The sequence below is a fragment of the Sorex araneus genome, chromosome 6 (assembly GCF_027595985.1).
Source record: "Sorex araneus isolate mSorAra2 chromosome 6, mSorAra2.pri, whole genome shotgun sequence".
Taxonomy (NCBI): Eukaryota; Metazoa; Chordata; class Mammalia; order Eulipotyphla; family Soricidae; genus Sorex; species Sorex araneus.
The window spans coordinates 27,468,152-27,485,659 of record NC_073307.1 but is presented as its reverse complement, the minus strand read 5'-3'; the positions used below and the strand labels follow the sequence as shown (position 1 = coordinate 27,485,659).

At 52.3% G+C, this 17,508-nt stretch overlaps 1 protein-coding gene across 1 annotated transcript in view; it reads right to left on the bottom strand.

Moving 5' to 3' along the window:
* Positions 1-666: 666 nt before the first annotated feature.
* Positions 667-17,508, bottom strand: part of FSTL4 (follistatin like 4) — a 306,655-nt gene continuing 289,813 nt past the window's right edge. Inside the window, exons 15-17 of the mRNA XM_055142013.1 lie at positions 13,419-13,526; positions 7,419-7,528; positions 667-5,993 (exon numbers count right to left, since the gene is read on the bottom strand). Coding sequence (XP_054997988.1) covers positions 5,297-5,993; positions 7,419-7,528; positions 13,419-13,526 — 915 coding nt within the window. The 3' untranslated portion in view covers positions 667-5,296. The remainder of the gene's footprint in view (positions 5,994-7,418; positions 7,529-13,418; positions 13,527-17,508) is intronic.

The window sequence follows — 17,508 nt, the reverse complement described above, 5'->3', positions numbered from 1 at the left end:
AGCAAGGAGCCCAGTCCTGATCCAAGCGGGCTTGGAGATCTCAGTCACAGGTTCCCATACCTGGGTTTTCCTGCTGGTCCGCTCAGAAAGACCACTTTAGAGCCAGATGTAGGTGATGCAATATTTGGTGGTGTGCGGAGTCTTTGCAGTACTGCTGGGAACCTGGCCCCCCCACCCTCCCCCGCCGTGATACCCAGCCTGCTGGTCTGGCAGCACAGCCTTCATCATCCGTTCCTGTGCAGGCAGTGTGATATTGTGGTGGGGTGCAGGGGTGTGTAGGGCCGGGAAGTGAGCTCAGTGACAGACACAACTCCAGCCTGAGTATCACCTCCCAGCCCCTGGAAGCAGACTCTTATTTTTTCTTTTCTTTTTCTGGGGCCACACCCAGTGATGCTCAGAGGTTACTCCTGGTTCTGCACTCAGGAACTACTCCCAGTGGTGCTTTGGGGGCCATATGCGATGCTGGGGATAGAACCTGGGCAGGCTGTGTGCAAGGCAGACACCCTACCCACTGTACTATCACTCTAGCCCCTGGGAGCAGATTCTTTACCACATGGACAATGGCTTCTGGGTTCACTGGCAGGTAGGGGCGGTCAGGACAACCCTAAATTCCTGCCTTAACCAGCTCTCCTGAATAGCTGTGGACATACAGGCACCAGAAAACAGTCATGTTTCTTGGGTTTTATTAAAAAATCCTCAGAAAAAGAGCATTTACAGTGACAATACTCAATGATAATCTGTGAATCGTCATTCTATCAAGTGGAGAGACCTGGTGTGTCTGCTACTGGGTGAAACATCAAAGTAAACACAAACTTATTTCAAACGTCACGTCCGGCTCCCATGTCGGTACAAATCTCTACTAAAGTTGATGTATTAAAAATAATTTATATATATTTTATAAATAAGGAAAAATTCACATGTATAGTAATTCCAGGAGGGCTTTTGAGAAATACCAGTGATTACAGAAAATATATTTTGGAGTATACACAACTGCTCAAAATAATGTGATTTGCCTTGACATAAGAGATCGGAGATTTCTGAGGTGGGCGGTGGGGTGTTGGGGGGCGGGGAGGGATCTGAACGGGACCTATGACGTGTATGACTTAGTTAGCTCGAGGGCCATTCAGCAATATGACAGCATGAAGGTGTGTGGGACCCCGCCAGCAAAACTCCATGCCCAGTTCTGCTCTGAGAGCCCCTCACATGGCCTTCCCAAGCACAAGCAGCGAGGGAGAGAGGGGACAGGCTGGGCTGGGGACAGGGCACTGGCTTTTCACAGAGGCCAGTAGGTGTGGGCAGGGGAGCCAAGAAGCGGGTGCTGTGGGTCTGGGCAGGGGCGCCTGACAGACTGTGGCCCCTCATCTCGGAAGCAGCTGAAGTCACAGAGAACCAGGGACTCTCATGCCTCTGGCAGCGGTCACGCCAGCCAGTGGAGGATGGTTCTGGAAATGTTCTCCTCTCAGAGCTCATGACACTCGGACCACAAGGGACAGGTCGGCTTTCTTGGAGACAAAGCTCTGTCTTGCAGAGGAGGGGTGTGTGTGTGTGGGGGGGGGCGTGTTTCCAAAGGGCCATGGATGCCCCTCTGGCCATGCTGATGGGGAGGGCCTTGTGCCACCAGACCTGGGGTCAGGGTGATTCATCAGTTATTGCTTTGTGGGGATACAAGCTAAGCCCATGGAGCCCTCTGGAACATGATGTGTGTCAACCGGCCCATGTGGGAAAGGGAAGGAGCCGTGTCAGTCCAGGAGGCCTCAGGAAGAGGACATGGGAGCCGTGGCTCTGGACAGAGATGCGGGCTCCGGAAGTTGACATACTGGGTGTCATTGACTCTCCCATGTAGCTGCAGACTCATAGGCCATGAGCTGGTTTGCTGTGCTCGGATCCTCAAGTGGTTTGGCAGGCCCTCTGGTGTAGACAGTAGGCGGAAGTGAGCATGTCACCAGGGGTGGGGGGTCCACAGTCACATCGTGAAGACAGGCATTCTGTGCCCCTGCTTTAAACTCCTTTAAGCCTCAGTCTGTGCATATTATGATTTTGGCGGGAAACCAAGGCAGCTTTCTTGAGTAAAACTTGCTTGGTCTACCTTGGTCTGCCAGTCGGGGGGCAAACAGTAGCGTTTGAGAGATTTCTAACTTGGACCCCAAAGTGAGGTCATGGGCCTCTGTGGAGGTGTGGCCCTGGATTGTAGGTGCTGTTGTGGCAGAGCAGGTACAGCTTGTGCCCCCTCAGGAAGGGGACCCGGCTGACTTCACGATTTCCCCACTCCTGTCTGGCCGCTCCCACCCATTGCATTTGGTTTCCTGACAATTTCCTGGTGTCTGTGGCCTAAGTTGAGGGGGTTGGGGGCTTGGGTGTAGCTGTTGCGGTCGGACGCCGGCAGCAAGGGGCTGTGTCCTGATGGGTTCTGAGTGCATTTGGAGTGGGAGCTGGCACGGGACTTCCATGTTGGCAGTCAAGGTCACCCCACATCTCCTCTCTGGCCTCCGGCTGGTTCCCATCTGCGGGTGGTGGCAGTATGTGAGGTAGATCGAGGATGAGGGGCAGGGGTGGGGTGGGGAGAGAGATGGTCGGGTGGGTCTGAGTGAAGTGCAATGGTGAGAGAGCAGTCCATGACGTTTGAAGCCCCTCGTAGAAAAATATATCCAGACTGAATCTGTTTCGCATCTCAGTTCTGAAATGTCCTTTAGTTCACAGGTTCGTGGTCAACAGAAAACAAGACGTGTGGTACCCGGAGCCACCTCCAGGCTGCTTCCTAAAGGTCCAGGCAGGGTGAGTTCTGCTTTATTGGGGTTCAAAGCTGGTTCCCAGCACCTGCCTGGGACTGGAGTGCTTTCATGTGCAGAGGCAGGAACTGCAGGAACCTCTGCTGAGGCTGCTCTCTTGAGATCCTCTCCTGCAGAAGGCTGGGGAGAGGGCGGGTGCAACCACGGCCTGTGGGTGCCAGCTCAGGGCAGCTGCAGCCTCTCCTGGGGTCTGGGGCCCTGCCAGGCCGCTCTGCAGTGGTCTGCACCGTCTTATACCTCCAGAACCGCTTCTGGCCAACTTTCCAGCTGGGACCTAGGATCTGCAGGCAGGGGTCAGCTTCCTGGGCTGGACTGGGAAGGCGTGTTTCAAATCCCTACTCTCCTAGCAGTGTAGATTATTATGGGGGTGCTTTTATGAGAGTGAGCACATTTGTGTTTTTAATTTTTTTCTTTTTTTCCTTTTTTTTTTGGTGAAATTTTCTTTCCAAGGTCATTTTGGAAGTTCATGGTGTCAGTGACTTTGGGGCCTTGGGGATGATGTTTGGGCATCAGGAAACCTTCTGTGGTGAGAAACAGCCGGTGACCATGGACCTTTGGCATTCATGCTGGGGTGACTGTTCATACCTGCAGGCGTGACTCAAGCCTGTGGTCTTCAAACTGTGACTTGGAGGGCTGCAAAGGAGAGGAAAGGAGCCAGGGGCTGATGGGATTTCCTGTGCTGGTGGCACCGCCGAGAAAATGAGACTCTCCTCCATCCCCCAGTCGTTCGTGAATTTGCCTCCTGGGCTATATCCAGCTGTGGGTTCCTGTGTCCAGCTGCTGTGTCCTGGGGCTGGTGGCAATCTGTGGTCTGCGGTGATGGTCCTGCCCTTCTTCAGCTACTCAGGAAGGGAAGTGGTGGCGGTTGATAGGGCCAGTTCCCTCAGAAGCGCCACCCTGGACAAAGCTGTGTGGACAGATGGCGTGTCACTCTGGACCCGGGGGTGAGGGTCCTCCTCACAGGGCCTCAGGGACTCTGGGACTCTGTCTGCCAGGGGCTCCCTCAAATTTCCATGAATTTTCCTCCCAAGGGAGAAGTTCATGAATGTTGGAGACTTTCGCTGATGAAAGTGGGTGTTGGGACTGGGGCAGGGATGTAAGGAAGGATTCTTCCCTTCCCGACTGTGCCTGGATCTCCTCAGAGGGGTGAACCACGAGTGCTCCCTTGGTCCTGCTCTGGGTGACGGGACACAGCAGAGGTTGGGGGTCAGAGGGCTGGACAGTCGGGGGGTGGTGGGGAGGCTGTGATATCGAGTGTGAGACTCTGTGCTGGCTTCCCCTGAAAGGGTTCACACCTCAGCAGGGCAGGAAAATCGGGGCCACAGCAGTGGGGGGACCCTGCCTACTGAGGGGTCTGTGGTGGGCTCCCTCTCCCGATGCCAGGTAATCTGGAAGAGGATGATCCCAGCTGGAGAGCGTGCGTGTGTGTATGGGCCCCTGACCTGAGGAAAAGGGGTATTTGGGAGCTCCAGGGTGCCTCCTCACCAAGACAGTCTGCTCTGCTCCCCAGGCGGCTGGGTGGGGCTGTGATGCCAGGGGAAACTGAGGCCCCTTGGGACATGCAGCTGGGCTGGCCCCAGGTTTCAGGGTTCTTCTGTGGGCTGGAGTGTTGTCAGTAGGGAGAGGGGGCCCGTGGGTTCGAAAACACTGGAACAGGCTCTTTGTATGGGTGAGAGGCAGCAGTGGGCCGCGGCAAAGAAATTGGGTTGGAAAGGGTGCGCTTAAGAAAACCGCATAGACCCCAATATGTCCTGGAGGGGGGGCATTTCTGCAGGCCCCCCAGCTCCATCAGGCAAGCACAGTCCTGGACTGAGGGTGCTGAACCCCACTCAAAGAATTTTTCCCTTTGGTGGTGAAACGTAGGCCCCGGGGGTCCGTCCCTGTGTCCGCCCTCCGGCAGTCAGTCTGAGGGCGGTCAGCGGTGTGGAGACAGGCAGGCTTGAGGGCCAGCGGCAGGGAGCTGGACCCCAGGGCGCCTCTTTCTGCTGACTAGCACTTGCAATTATAGAAAATTAATTTTTAATCAAAGTTTCCAAAATAAAGCGATGATTTCCCCACCCCACCGAGGCAGTGGCCTGCTGGCTCTGCCTCGGGCCCAGAACGAGTCAAAAGGAAAGAGAATCAAGAAGCAGCTGGAGAGGAGAAAGTGGGGCCCAGAGGAGGGCGCGGGCGGCGGCAGGGGGGCGTGGGGGTGTGAAGGCCACAGGGGGATAGGCGGGACACTGCCCCAGCGTCCACAGGGGCAGGCAGAGCAGCTGGTCCCTTCCCCGGGCACCAGGGCTCTCGGCACAGAGGATCAGTCTCCCCGGGGGGGCACCCCGGTTTCTCTAGCACTGCAGGCCTCAGCCCGGGACATTGCAAGGAGACCAGTGTGGAGCCACGAAGTGGAGACAGATTTTTGCTTTTGTCTGTGAAAATGTAGAGCGCGCTGGCTTGGGGGTTTGTGGGGTCCGGACCAGGCAGGCCTCCTTTGCTGGGGGGTGCAGAGAGAGCTCTGCTCCGGGCGTCCCTCATACCTCGCCCACCCACACCACCGTGGTCCCTCTCTGAACACCGGCCACCTCGCACCGCAGGGCCTTCTGCCTCCCGTTGATTAGAAACAGCGACGCCTGGGCCGGTGTGAGCAGGTACTGTCCGAACAGCCCACTGTCCCTCACGATCCTGCGGGGTGCTCCCCAGGGCCGGGCGGGGTCCCGGGGCGGCTCCTTCAAGTTCTGCAGCACCCCCGCCTTCCCTGTGGCCAGCTCCACGAACAGCAGCCCGGGCTCGGCCTCCAGCGTGGCGTAAGCGTGGTACTGGTTGCCCTCGGTGAAGGAGCGCTGGAAGGCCACGTCCCCGACACCCCCGCTGGCCCTCAGGGTGTAGAGAGTCCGGATCTCTCCCCACACCGTGATCTCTTGCACATGCAGCTGGGGGCTGCCGCTGGTGGCGCTGACCACGAAGCGCCCGTCAGGGGACGTGTGCGGGGTGCCGGCAATGTGGCCGTTGGGGCCAATCACGGAGTCCGTGACGCTGTCCAGGAGCAGCTGCGGGGCGCTGCCCTGGTCCGGCTGGCACTGGATGAAGTAGTAGCCGCCCAGGTGCGTGTGGGCCATGGCCCGGGGCACGCAGCCGTGGGCCTCCAGGCTGATGGTCTTCACGAGCCCCAGACTCTCCAGGTCCACTTTGTGAACGGCGGGGTCAGACTTGTTGAAGATGAAACCGAACCTGGGTGGGAGGAAGGGCTGTCAGGGGTTGGGGGAGCCGCCCCCTGTCGGGGACCGCACCCCTTCTCCTGAGCCTGCAGCAGGCGAGCCACCCAGGGGGTCAGGGAGGAGTGTTACCCCATGGGCTGCAGCAGTCCAGGGATTGACCCCCTCGGACCATGGTTAAGAGAAAGATAAAGGAGGGCCCAGGGGCCTTCAAGGGCCCCTCTCTTTGGGGTTCCTATTTTTTTCTGTTTCTTTTGGAGTCTATTTGGAGGTGCTCTGGGGAGACTCAGAGGTTTGGGGTTCATGCGGTGCTGGACCTGAGGTTCCTGCATGGGCTCAGTCCTCTGAGCCCTATCTCTGGCCCTGGGTGCTCTGAGGTCACTCGTGGGCCTTGTGCTGTGGGAGAGGGTGAGGCAGAGCAGGAAGGAGGACCTGGCTCTGCCGAGTGGACAGTAAGGTGTCACTGGGAGCCCCAGGGGAAAGTCTGCCTCCTATGCAGGCGTGGGGCAGGGAGCTGCTCCCCTCTGGTTTTTGTGCACCCCCTCTCTGCAGGCTGCGCAAAGACCTGACTCTGGCAGGACTTCCCATCTTGCCCACGGATGCCTTTGGGCGCTATGTACCCTGACAGGAAGTGAGAACACCCTTGTGCACGCGAATAACAGTGCCTCTGAGGGGGGAAAGTGCTCATTAGAAAGTATCCTCTGAGAGTGGGAGAGAGGTGCTGTGCGCTCAAGCCTGCCAGACTCGAGGGGTCTCACCACTTACACCTTTGGAGCTCTTCCAGGCCCTGGTGTGTGTGTGCATGGGGGGGGCACTACGTGGTCATTTTCTTTCAAGGATCCACGGGCACTCCTTCTTGTTTGAGCCCAGCACCCACCTGCAAACAGACCCCTTTCTTGGAGGTGACTGAGGTGAGATTACACTCCTGGATCCTGGCGGGGAGACTTACAGAAAGGGTGGGGGGGGTCCCTGAATGAACAGCAAGGAGAAATCACATGGGACGGGGCTCATTTCCTGGTGGGGCCCCCTTTCCGGCTGTGATTGGGGTTCCTAAGAGCAACCCTGGGCTATGGGGAGCAGAGAGCGAGGAAGAAGCAGAGTCAAGCGCTTTGGGTTTATTCCGTCAGCTTCTAGCTGTGTGACCTGGGTCAGTGTCTGAATGTCTCTGAACCCATTTCTGCCTCTGTAAAACCCCTCCATTGGTTGCCTGTGTCTGCCAAGCAGAAGGCGAGCCCGTTCCTGTGTTGCCTCTGGGCTCTTCACCTCTGGGCCGGGTTTTCTCATCTTCATGGGCTTTACCCTGAACTGTGAGCATCAGGGAAGGGCTCACGCTCTGTCCCTTCCCCGGGGGGCCCCAGGCCAGCCTGAGAGGAGCAGGTAGGGACAGACAGGAGTGGGACCCCGCTGGGGCGTGGGGGACCCTGCGGAAGGCAGCTCTCACCTGATGTGGTTGATGATGAGGTTGGTGGGGGGGATGAAGAAATCCTCCACTCCGGCAAAGGGCACGCGGACCAGGTGCTGGCCCTGGCCACTGCTGGCTTCCGTGAGCACCTGCGAGAGAGGGAGTTTGGGGTGTCCATCTGTCCTATAGCTGCTGGACACCAGAGCCTGGGCACGCGAGGGCAGGGGTGAGGCATCAGGCAGGGTGTCTGAGAGAGGGGAGGGGCAACCCTGTGACCATCCCAGTCAGGAGGGGGTGCAGGAAGGGTGCCCCCACTGAGTCAGGTCAGCAGAGCATGCCCCAGGCAGCTTAGTGGGAGGCCCCCAGAACCAGACTAGGACTCAGAGATAAGTGCTCATGGTAGGGATCCCCACCTTCTCAGCGCCTGGCCACCTGTGAATTCTTTTTTCCTTTTTCTTCTTTCAATTTTCAGGTTATACCCAGTGATGCTCAGGGGTCACTCCTGACTCTGCACTTAGGAATTGTGGTGGTGGTGCTGGGGGGACCAAATAGGATCCCAGGGATCAAAGCCAGGTCAGCTGCGTACAAGGCGAGTACCTTCTCCACAGGACTATCCCTCCAGCCCAACACCTGTGCATTCTTTTTTTTTTTCTTTTTGGGTCATACCCATAGATGCACAGGGGTTACTCCTGGCTCATGTACTCAGGAATCACTCCTGGTGGTGCTGGGGGGGGCGGGGCTATAATGGGATGCTGGGATTTGAACTTGGGTTGGCCGCGTGCAAGGCAAATGCCCTACCCGCTGTGCTATCTTCCAGCCCACCTGTGCATTCTTGAGGGAGGAATGTGCTGCTGTTGGCTGTTGGTTTAGGTCCCTTTCGATGTGGGTGCCTGGGGTTCCTGGGGCTCAAGAAAGCAGGAGGCCTTGCAGACTCCCGCAATTAGAATGCAGAAGAGTTTCCAGTTCCCCAGGGGGTCCTGGCCGTGGGGAGGAGGTGAATGCATTGTACAAATTGGAACGACAGAGCACGGCTGCCTTGGTTTCTGGGAGGGACCCTGTTCTCCCCTTCTTGCTGTGTGCACCTCGGGGAGGGGAAGGCCAGGGGCAGAACAGAGGTGCTGAGGGATGTCTCAGGTTAGACTGGAGGTGAATTCTGGAGGGTCTCCAGGAAAGGCCCCCTGAGACCAGCTCAGGAGCCAGCTCAGGGAAGGGGGAGGTAGTGAGCTACCCCCAACCCTGCAGGGAGGAGGTAGAGGCTGAGGGGCTTCTCCTGGTGTGGGGGAGGGGCCCTGTGCACATACGCAGGGGCTGGACCTGCACAGCCTGACCCAGTCTGTCTTCAGGGCTGGAGTGTTGGCTGCCTGCCCCCTGGGGGAACGGCTCTGCCTCCTGGCTTTGCTTTGAGGGCCACACAAACAGCACCTGGCCTGCTGCTCCTCTCAGATGCTTCCCGGGGGGCGGCGCTGGAATGGAATGATGAGAGCCGGGACTCTGAGTCCAGGCGGCTGTGAACCACTAACGTTCCATTAGATTATTTTCCTATGATATAAAAAAATGGCCCAAAGACACTTCTCTGGCAAGCCCACAGCGGGGAAAATGCAGAGCGTGGGGCGATGGGGAAACAGCAGCATTAGAAATCGGATCCGGGAGTGTCTAGGGGAAAAGGCCAGAGAATTCCATACACTAACACAAGGCCCTGCTTGATCCCAGGCCTGTCATTTCTGCCCTTAATTGAGATGGAGAAGCACAGCTGTCAGCGGCCAGGGGCCGTCTCGCCTCACCGTTCCCACACCTGGAGACTCCTTAACAGCGTGCATTACCCTGGCCACTGACCCCCGGGAGAGGGGCCCAGTCAGCCTCATTTGCCGGTGGGCCTTGCACACACCTCTGTGTCCAAGGAGAAACTGCTGACCTCCCCTCTAATATGTCAGTTTGGTTCACACAAGCAATGCGAGTCCTCAGCTGGCCACATGGCAGTTAGTTAGGGTGGGCTCAGAATCCGCCCTCCAGACAAACGCCAGAGAGGCAGTGCTGGAGGGGAGAAGTTTGCACAGGCCCCACCCTGGATACTGCAGGGAATGAAGCCCAGTTACAAGCAGCTGCGAGGACACAATTTTCAGTGCTTTGCCAATATACACGATGCCGAAACAGTGAGAGTTGGTGTGAGAGTCGCTGCAATCTCTCGGTCTCGGTGATCAGGGTATCGGGGAGGTTTGTGGGAGGTGCTGGGTCAACAGCACTGTCTGGAGTCTCTGTGCATGGGCCCTGATGGTTGACATTTTTTTCTAGGAGCAGTTTTTCCAAGGACTGGTTACACTCGCCCGGCGATGAAGGCAGGTTCCCGCAATCTAGTTCATTTTCTTGTCCTAGCACATTTCCTAGACTTTCTGATTATGATGATGGCAGGCATTATGTTCTCATTCCTGATATTAATGAAAATGCTTTTAGCATTTTGCCATTTAGGCAAAATTTGCTCTTGGTTTCTGGGAAGTGTTCTTCATTCTATTTAAGGAATTTCCTCCTATTCACATTCTTGGGTTTTTTTTGGTTGTTGTTGTTGTTATTGTTTTTTGGTGTGGAATGTCTGCTGTTATTTAATTAAAGGCTTTTCTAGCATGTACTGAAAATAGCATAATTTTTTTCTCCCTGTTTTTGTGTTTTGAAGAATGTTCCCTGATTTCCTGAGAGTGAATGCCTGTCATTGCTTCCTGGGAATTTGTTCCCTGCTTGAGCATTTAGATACATTACTGGACTATTTCTAATACAATCTAGTCTGTTTCTGCATTCCTAAGATCATTGTTTTATTTATATATGCATGTATATATATACATGCATGTATATAAACACATATAAATCCTCACCCCCTATTTTTATATTTATATACTTTCTTTTTTTGCTTTTTTGGGTCACACCTGGTAATGTACAGGGGTTACTCCTGGCTCATGCACTCAGGAATTACTCCTATCAGTGCTCGGGGGACCATATAGGATGATAGGATGCTGGGAATCGAACCTGGGTCATCTGCGTGCAAGGCAAACACCCTGCCCTCTGTGCTATTGCTCCAGCCCCTATATATTTTCTTTTAGGCCTCAGAAGCAGTGCTTAGAGGTTTGGAGGTAACTCCTAGAAATATTTGGTGTAGTGCTCGAACATAGCAGCTCAGAGGCCAGCAGGGTAACCCTGGCATCAAACTCAGGTCCTTCTTTGTGCATGCAAGGCCTGGACCCATGAGTCATTTCCCTGTTTCTGTTTTTATATGTTCATTTATCATTACAATTGGCCATCATTCCCTCTTGTGGTCTGAGATTGTTCCAATAACATTTAAATTATATTTTGAAGGCCTAAGAAAACAAAGCCATATATTTTTCTTTCCTTTCTTTTCTTTTTTGTTTTTTGGATCACACTCAGCAGTGCTCACGTCTTATGCTGGGCTTGGGGGAGCATATGGGATGCCAGAGATTGAACCTGGGTTAGCCTCACGTAAGGCAAGTGCCCTTCCTGCTGTGCTCTTGCACAAGTCCTAGCTGTACAGTTTTCTATAATCCTCAGAAAACCTTTTCCTGTGGCAATTGCTCCAAATCAGGCTTCTCGTAGATCAATCTGTATTTTTCCACTACGTTTTGTAAGCAATCATCCATTTCTTCTAGGTTTAAACTGTCCCTCTTGTATCTGTGTGATGCACATTCTCTTTCCTCCTCCTGTCTCTTTCAGTTATCGGGCTTGTGAGAAATTTACTTATGTCTCAATTTGTTCTTTGTTACTTCCAGTCTTTTTGTTGATTTCCCAAGCCACTTCTTCTGCAGGCTTTAAGGCACCGCTTCCCCTAGAGGCCACACATGTGGAGGGTGATGCTTCCTACAGGTAGCTTTTGAGGCAGTTTGTAACTTCCATTTGTCTTGATGGCCATTTAGGAGGGTTTACGTTTTTGGTCCACGTCATGAGATTGTCAGTCCTGGTGGTGGTCGGGGGACCAAATGGGATGCAGGGGATCGAACCTGGGTCAGCCGTATGCTACTGTACAGCACTGTACTATTGTCAGGCCCATGTTTTACTTATTTTTTAATGGCAAGATAATATAGCTGATAATTTCTATTTTTTGCAAAATTTGTTGTTTTTCCTTGTAATTCTATCTATATGCTTCTGCATTATGTGCTCTCTATGCCTGTTAGGGGCTGGAGCAATAACACAGCGGGTAGGGTGTTTGCCTTGTGCATGGCCAATCCAGGTTCGATTCCTCCGTCCCTCTCAGAGAGCCCGGCAAGCTACTGAGAGTATCCTGCCCGCATGGCAGAGCCTGGCAAGCTACCCGTGGCGTATTTGATATGCCAAAGACAGTAACAACAAGTCTCACAATGAAGACGTTACTAGTACCCGCTCAAGCAAATCGGTGAGCACTGGGATGACTGATACACTGATAGTGATGCTTGTTAGACCCACATTCCTTACTCAACTTTCCCCTACTCTGCTTGCTTTATATATTTAGTAGTATGTTTGGTTTAATTGGTCTTTTATCACATGCGGATCTTATGCTATTTAAAGCTTGCATCATTCCCACCTCTTTAAATGAAACCTTTTACCATCACTCCGCTTTAGGTGTGTTTCTTATAAACAAGTAGAGCTTGTTTTCACCTTTTAAAAAATTGTGGGAGGCATGTGCTGCAACACCTGAGTCTCATTTTCTTCTTTAAGCCCGAGCTGCTCAATCTGTTTTCACCTTTAAACTGTTTTCACACATTTTGTCTTTTTTGCTTCTCTTTCTTCCACTCATTGTGGGATAGAACTAGGATACCATGAATGCAAAGCGTGTCCTGCCCCTCCTGCATGTTGACTGTGTTAGTTTGTTTTTAGCTACAGCCTGGTAGTCGTGACTCTCCTAAATCAAATATCCTATGTAGCGCTTACTAGACGCTTCTGGATCATCTTCCCTCAAATACCTTTCTTTTAGTCGACCCTTCTTTAGGGTCATTATTTTTTGGGCGGAGCTGGGGATTAAACCTGGGTAAGCCATGTGCAATGCAGACCTGCTGTACTATCACTCCAGCCCCTCGGGTCACTAGTACCTTTCCTGATAGGGCTCGTGGGTGAGATGTGCGATGCCAATCTGGCTGTTTGTACAGCTAATAGCATCTTCCTGCTTGGAAATGTTTCCCCTTTGTTTGTGGCATTCTGATCTCCCCCCTGTGGACTAGAACTCAGTTGCTCTTTTCAGCTGCCCAGAATCTGCTCTCAGCTCGGAAATTCTAAACGTATGTAATGTTGAATCCCGGGACAATGGTTAGCTTTGCTCTTTGGAAACTTTGAAGACTCCAACTCTTCATCTGTTTTTTTTCTATAGTTTGGGAGAGTTTTGTGCTTTTAGTCTCTTGAAGGTCCTCTTTTGTGTTTTGGTATTTCATGCAGTTTTTTTTTTAATGCAGCTACTGCAATTTTAAGGTTGGAACTCATTTTTGATTCCAGAAATTAATTTGGTGGCCTTTCCCCAGGCATTCTCTCAAGTGATTTCTTGGCGCTGCTATAGGCACCATCAGCCGAGAGTGACCTTGTCAAGGCCCGGAAGCGTCTCAGTTTAGAGGAGGTGAAAGGGTGCCCAGGAGCTGCCGTCTGTAGCCGCCTTGATTCTAGGAGAAATTTAACCCCCAAAGCATCCACTGTCTGTGATTAGTAACAGTGGAGTCAGAATGGTCATTGGCCTGGAGCTGGGAGAATTGAAGAAAAAGGGGCGATCACGCTGAGCTGAGCACAATGGGTACGGGGTGGACATTCCCCATGTGGGCTGCACCCACCTTTGATGCTCGGTCTTGGCACACCCATCCTGCAGGGAAGAAAGTCCTGTCTCCCTTCTCACTGCCTGCGCCGAGAGGCAGGAATTGTGGGGTGCTCCCACAGCAGCCTTTGCACTGCAGGCCAGGCTGAAATACTTGCTAATTATCCACGATGGGCTGGTCTGACCTCTCACTCTTACCTGCGTCTCTCTGGACAGATGTTTGGTAGCAAGAGAGAAAGTCCGGCAGGGCAGTCACACCCCAGTGTTCAACTTACCTGGAGGCTTGGCTGGTACTTCGGCCCATGCCCCCGGCTCAGGACCCACACTTGGTCATGTGACTTGTCGTAGGACAGCTTATCTGGCACAGGGTCCACACCTATGGACTTGAGCAAAGAGTGACAGGTTGGTCACAGTTGTAGAAGCTAACAAGAGAGGGGGTGGCGAGGAGGGGTTTTGTGAGCCTCTGCTGGCTGGAAAGGGCCTCCTGTGTCCTTGGGGGTAAAACACTGGTGTAACTTCTCCTCTCTTTCTTTTTAAAATTTAAAAATTTTTAATTTTATTAGGATACATATAGGATATGTATATATATATAGGATATATCCTATATGTATCCTAATAAAAAATATATATCCTATTTGTATCTCATATATATATATATATATTTGCTTTTTGGGTAACACCCGGAGATGTACAGGGGTTACTCCTGGCTCATGAACTCATTACTCCCGGTGGTGCTCGGGGGACCATATGGGATGCTGGGAATTGAACCCGGGTTGGCCATGTGCAAAGCAGACGCCTTACCCGCTGTGCTATCACTCCCCATTTCTTTATTTTTGTTTTTTGGGCCACCCCAGGGTGCTTGGACTGGAGCAATTGCACAATGGGTAGGGGGTTTGCCTTGCACACAGCCGACCTGGGTTCGATTCCTCTGCCACTCTCAGAGGGCCTGGTGAGCTCCCGAGAGTATCTCTCCTGCACAGCAGAGCCTGACAAGCTATCTGTGGCGTATTCCATATGCCAAAAACAGTAACAACAAGTCTCACAATGGACATGTTACTGGTGCCTGCTCAAGCAAATCGATGAGCAATGGGATGACAGCGATACAGTGATTTTTTATTTTAATGAATCGCCGTGAGATAGTTACAGATGTACAAACTTTCATGATTGCCTTTCAGTCAAACAATGTTTGAGTACCCATCCCTCCACCCATGCCCATTTTCCACCACCAATGTTCCCAGTATCCCTCCCCCCACCTTCAACCCTTTCCACCCCCTGTCTCTGTGGAGAGTGTCATGCTAAGTGAAATGAGTCCTCTCTTTCTTTTTGGTCTAGTTTACTCAAAGGAGACCCAGACTATCATGTCAAAGGCCTCAACACAGAGACTTCCAGCATTCCACAATAAGCAGGAGTTTCAGAAATCTCTGGGCAAGCGCTCCCAGTCCCCTGCTTCACATCTGGGTGAGGGGGAGGCTCCCACAAAACCTTGAATTCGCTTCTCTCACACTCCTTTCCTCTGGGTGCCTGTCTTCATCTGGCTACCCAGGAACCAAGGTCCACTGTGCCCTTCAGAGTGTGCCTCATGCCAGCCTGTCCCCTGCTAGCCCACCCTGCATGACCTCAGCATTACACTGCCCTGCGCCTCTGAATCTGGCTTTTACTTCCATGCCCCCCTCACAATGCAGTGAGAGGCAGCCTTGGCTTCCCCTTACCAGGAGTGGCTCTGTTTTAGCTATTGCTATCCTAAACATTTTAAACATTCCTGCAATTTCCAGGGGTTCCCCACAGTTTTCTGAGGGGCATAATTTATGCCCTGTTCCTTGGACCAAAAAAGCTGTGTCTTGACCAATGGTCAAATTACATACCCTAAAAGGTCTTAGACAGTCCCCACCAGCCTGAGCAGGAATGCAAGCTGTTGACCTCATGTAAGAAACATAAACAAGCCCTAAGTTAGCAAGACATCTCTGGGAAACAAATGGGAATCTCCAGATACTTTGATAAGCAATACACTGTGGCAGAGCAAGGGGTGGGTAAGAGCCATCTAAAGTCTCTGCACCTCCTCACGTGGGCTGTTTGGCAATCACAGAGGCGATGCAGTCTAAGATCCAGACTGTGCCGACCCAACAGAACAGACAATGACCTCCTCGTACAGAGGCTCTCTCAGCGCTCCGAGATGCAGCAGAGGGTGGGCTGAGTGGAGAGGCTGCGAGAAGACAAACTGAGTGAAGTAGATAGAGATGCGGGGGACACAAAGGAATGCCCTAACCTGTATTATTATTATTTCTTTGTTTAAACAGAATTCCCAGAGACAAGTCTAAGGCTGCAGAATAGCTGAAGGAATAAAGGCTGAGATTTTTTTCTTCAATGGAAGATGAATTCAAGAATGTCTGCAAGCCCCAAATCAGAATGAGCACAAAGAACATGATATTCAGGCACATTATATAATATAAATGGATCAAATATTCCAGGTAAAAGAACAAGATTATTAAACTAGATAAAACCCAAACCCAATCACTGGAGGCTTTATTAAAAAAAAGCCCTAACTGTATGGACAGAGAAAGGTTTAAAGGATAGAAAAATCATCCCACTTTAACACTAATCAAAATAAATCTGACTTAACTATCCCATGCTTGTAGTAAGACAAAAATAAGACTTTGAGGTGAGAGACACTGCCAGAGATGAAGAGGAAAGAATAAAAGAGTCCCTAGGAAAGGATTACAATTTAAGACAGAAACGAACTAGAGCTACACTCACTGCACAAAACCCCCCGCTGAGACAAAGAATCAATACCGTGAGGGAACTGGACCGTATTTACAGGATTATATAGACACACAGAAATATAGAGGTGTACATCACTGTATCTAACGTGTGTGTGTGTGTGTGTGTGTGTGTGACCATAGCTGGGGCAAAAAGCAAGTTTTAAGGGACAAATAGGGGGCTGGAGGGATAGTACAGCGGGTAGAGCGTTTGCTTTGCATGTGGTCCACTCGGTTTTGATTCCCAGCATTCCATATGGTCCCCCCGAGCACCGCCAGGAGTAATTCTTGAGTGCAGAGCCAGAAGTAATCCCTGTGCAATGCCAGGTGTGACCCAAAAAGAAAAAAAAAAGATAAAAATAATAAGGGACAAATAGTTCAGAGTAATCTGCTAGGAGCAGATGATCCTTCCAGTGGCCACCCTGGACCCCCACTTCACTATTGCCCAGCCCCTGTGGGCCCTGGAGTTGACTCCTCTGTTTTAACAATGTGGAAGAGATGCAAGAAGTGGTTAAAAAATTGTTTTTTTTTGGGGGAAGGGCATGGCAGGTCTCTCAATTAGGGCTCAGGGGTCACTCCTGGAGATTCTTGGACTCAACGGGAGGGCCTGAGGATGTGGGGCTTGGGACCTCATGGTACATGCAGGAGATTAACTGAAGGGGTGGGGTGGGGGGCTCAGGCAGGGCATATGCCTTAGCCCCTTAGACTAAGCTCCATAGGGAGGTGGAGATTCTCCTTAGATCCTCTTCCTGGTGCATCCAGTTTTATTCAATTTTGCAGCAAAACTCACAAGGATGGTCTGTACTCACCACCTGCACTTGCTCAGACTTGCATCGCTTCAGCCGCTGTGTTCCTGCCAGTGTCAGCCAGGAAACGCCCGCTGGTGCCACTGACCTGACTGTGCCTGAGTCATCCCCCCACCTCCAGTCAGTCCCTTGGGATCCTTTTGCCTCAGCACCTCACATATCTAACTCTCTTGTTCCAGCACAGGATACACCTAGGCCTTGCATTTAGGGCTATCCTGGGTCACCCCCAGCCCCCACCCCATTGCAAAGCTGTGGAGGTGGACTCCCTGGGCTCCTCTTCAGTTCACCTGCACAGAGCAGAGTACTCTGCTGTCTGACAGGTTTTGTTGATTTTTTAAAAAACTTAAAGCAAGGGCTTCCATTGCTCAGACCTCATATTCAATCCAACAAAGTAGCTCTTGGATTTAGCATATTAAGAAAAGACCAAGAGGGGCTGGAGCGTTAGTAAAGCAGGTAGGCCATTTTCCTTGCATGCGGCTGACCTGGGTTCAACTCCCCAGCATCCCATATGATCTCCCGAGCACCACCAGGAGTGATTCCTGAGTGCAGAGCCAGGAGTAACCCCTGCGCATTGCCCTGGGTGTGACTCAAGAATATGATGGCTTTTTGCCATCCTCTCTTGTATGGATGATTTTGGGGACCTCAGTTAGACTGACGCGCACACTTGAGAAATCACATGAGGTCATTCCCCCATCCCTGACCCTCCCCACAAGGCTGCGGCCCAGACCCTTCTGGCCTTTCTGCCCCCAAAACCTGGGAGTTCTACTTGTGGCCCAGATTGCATATTCAGGCTGACTTGTCTGAAA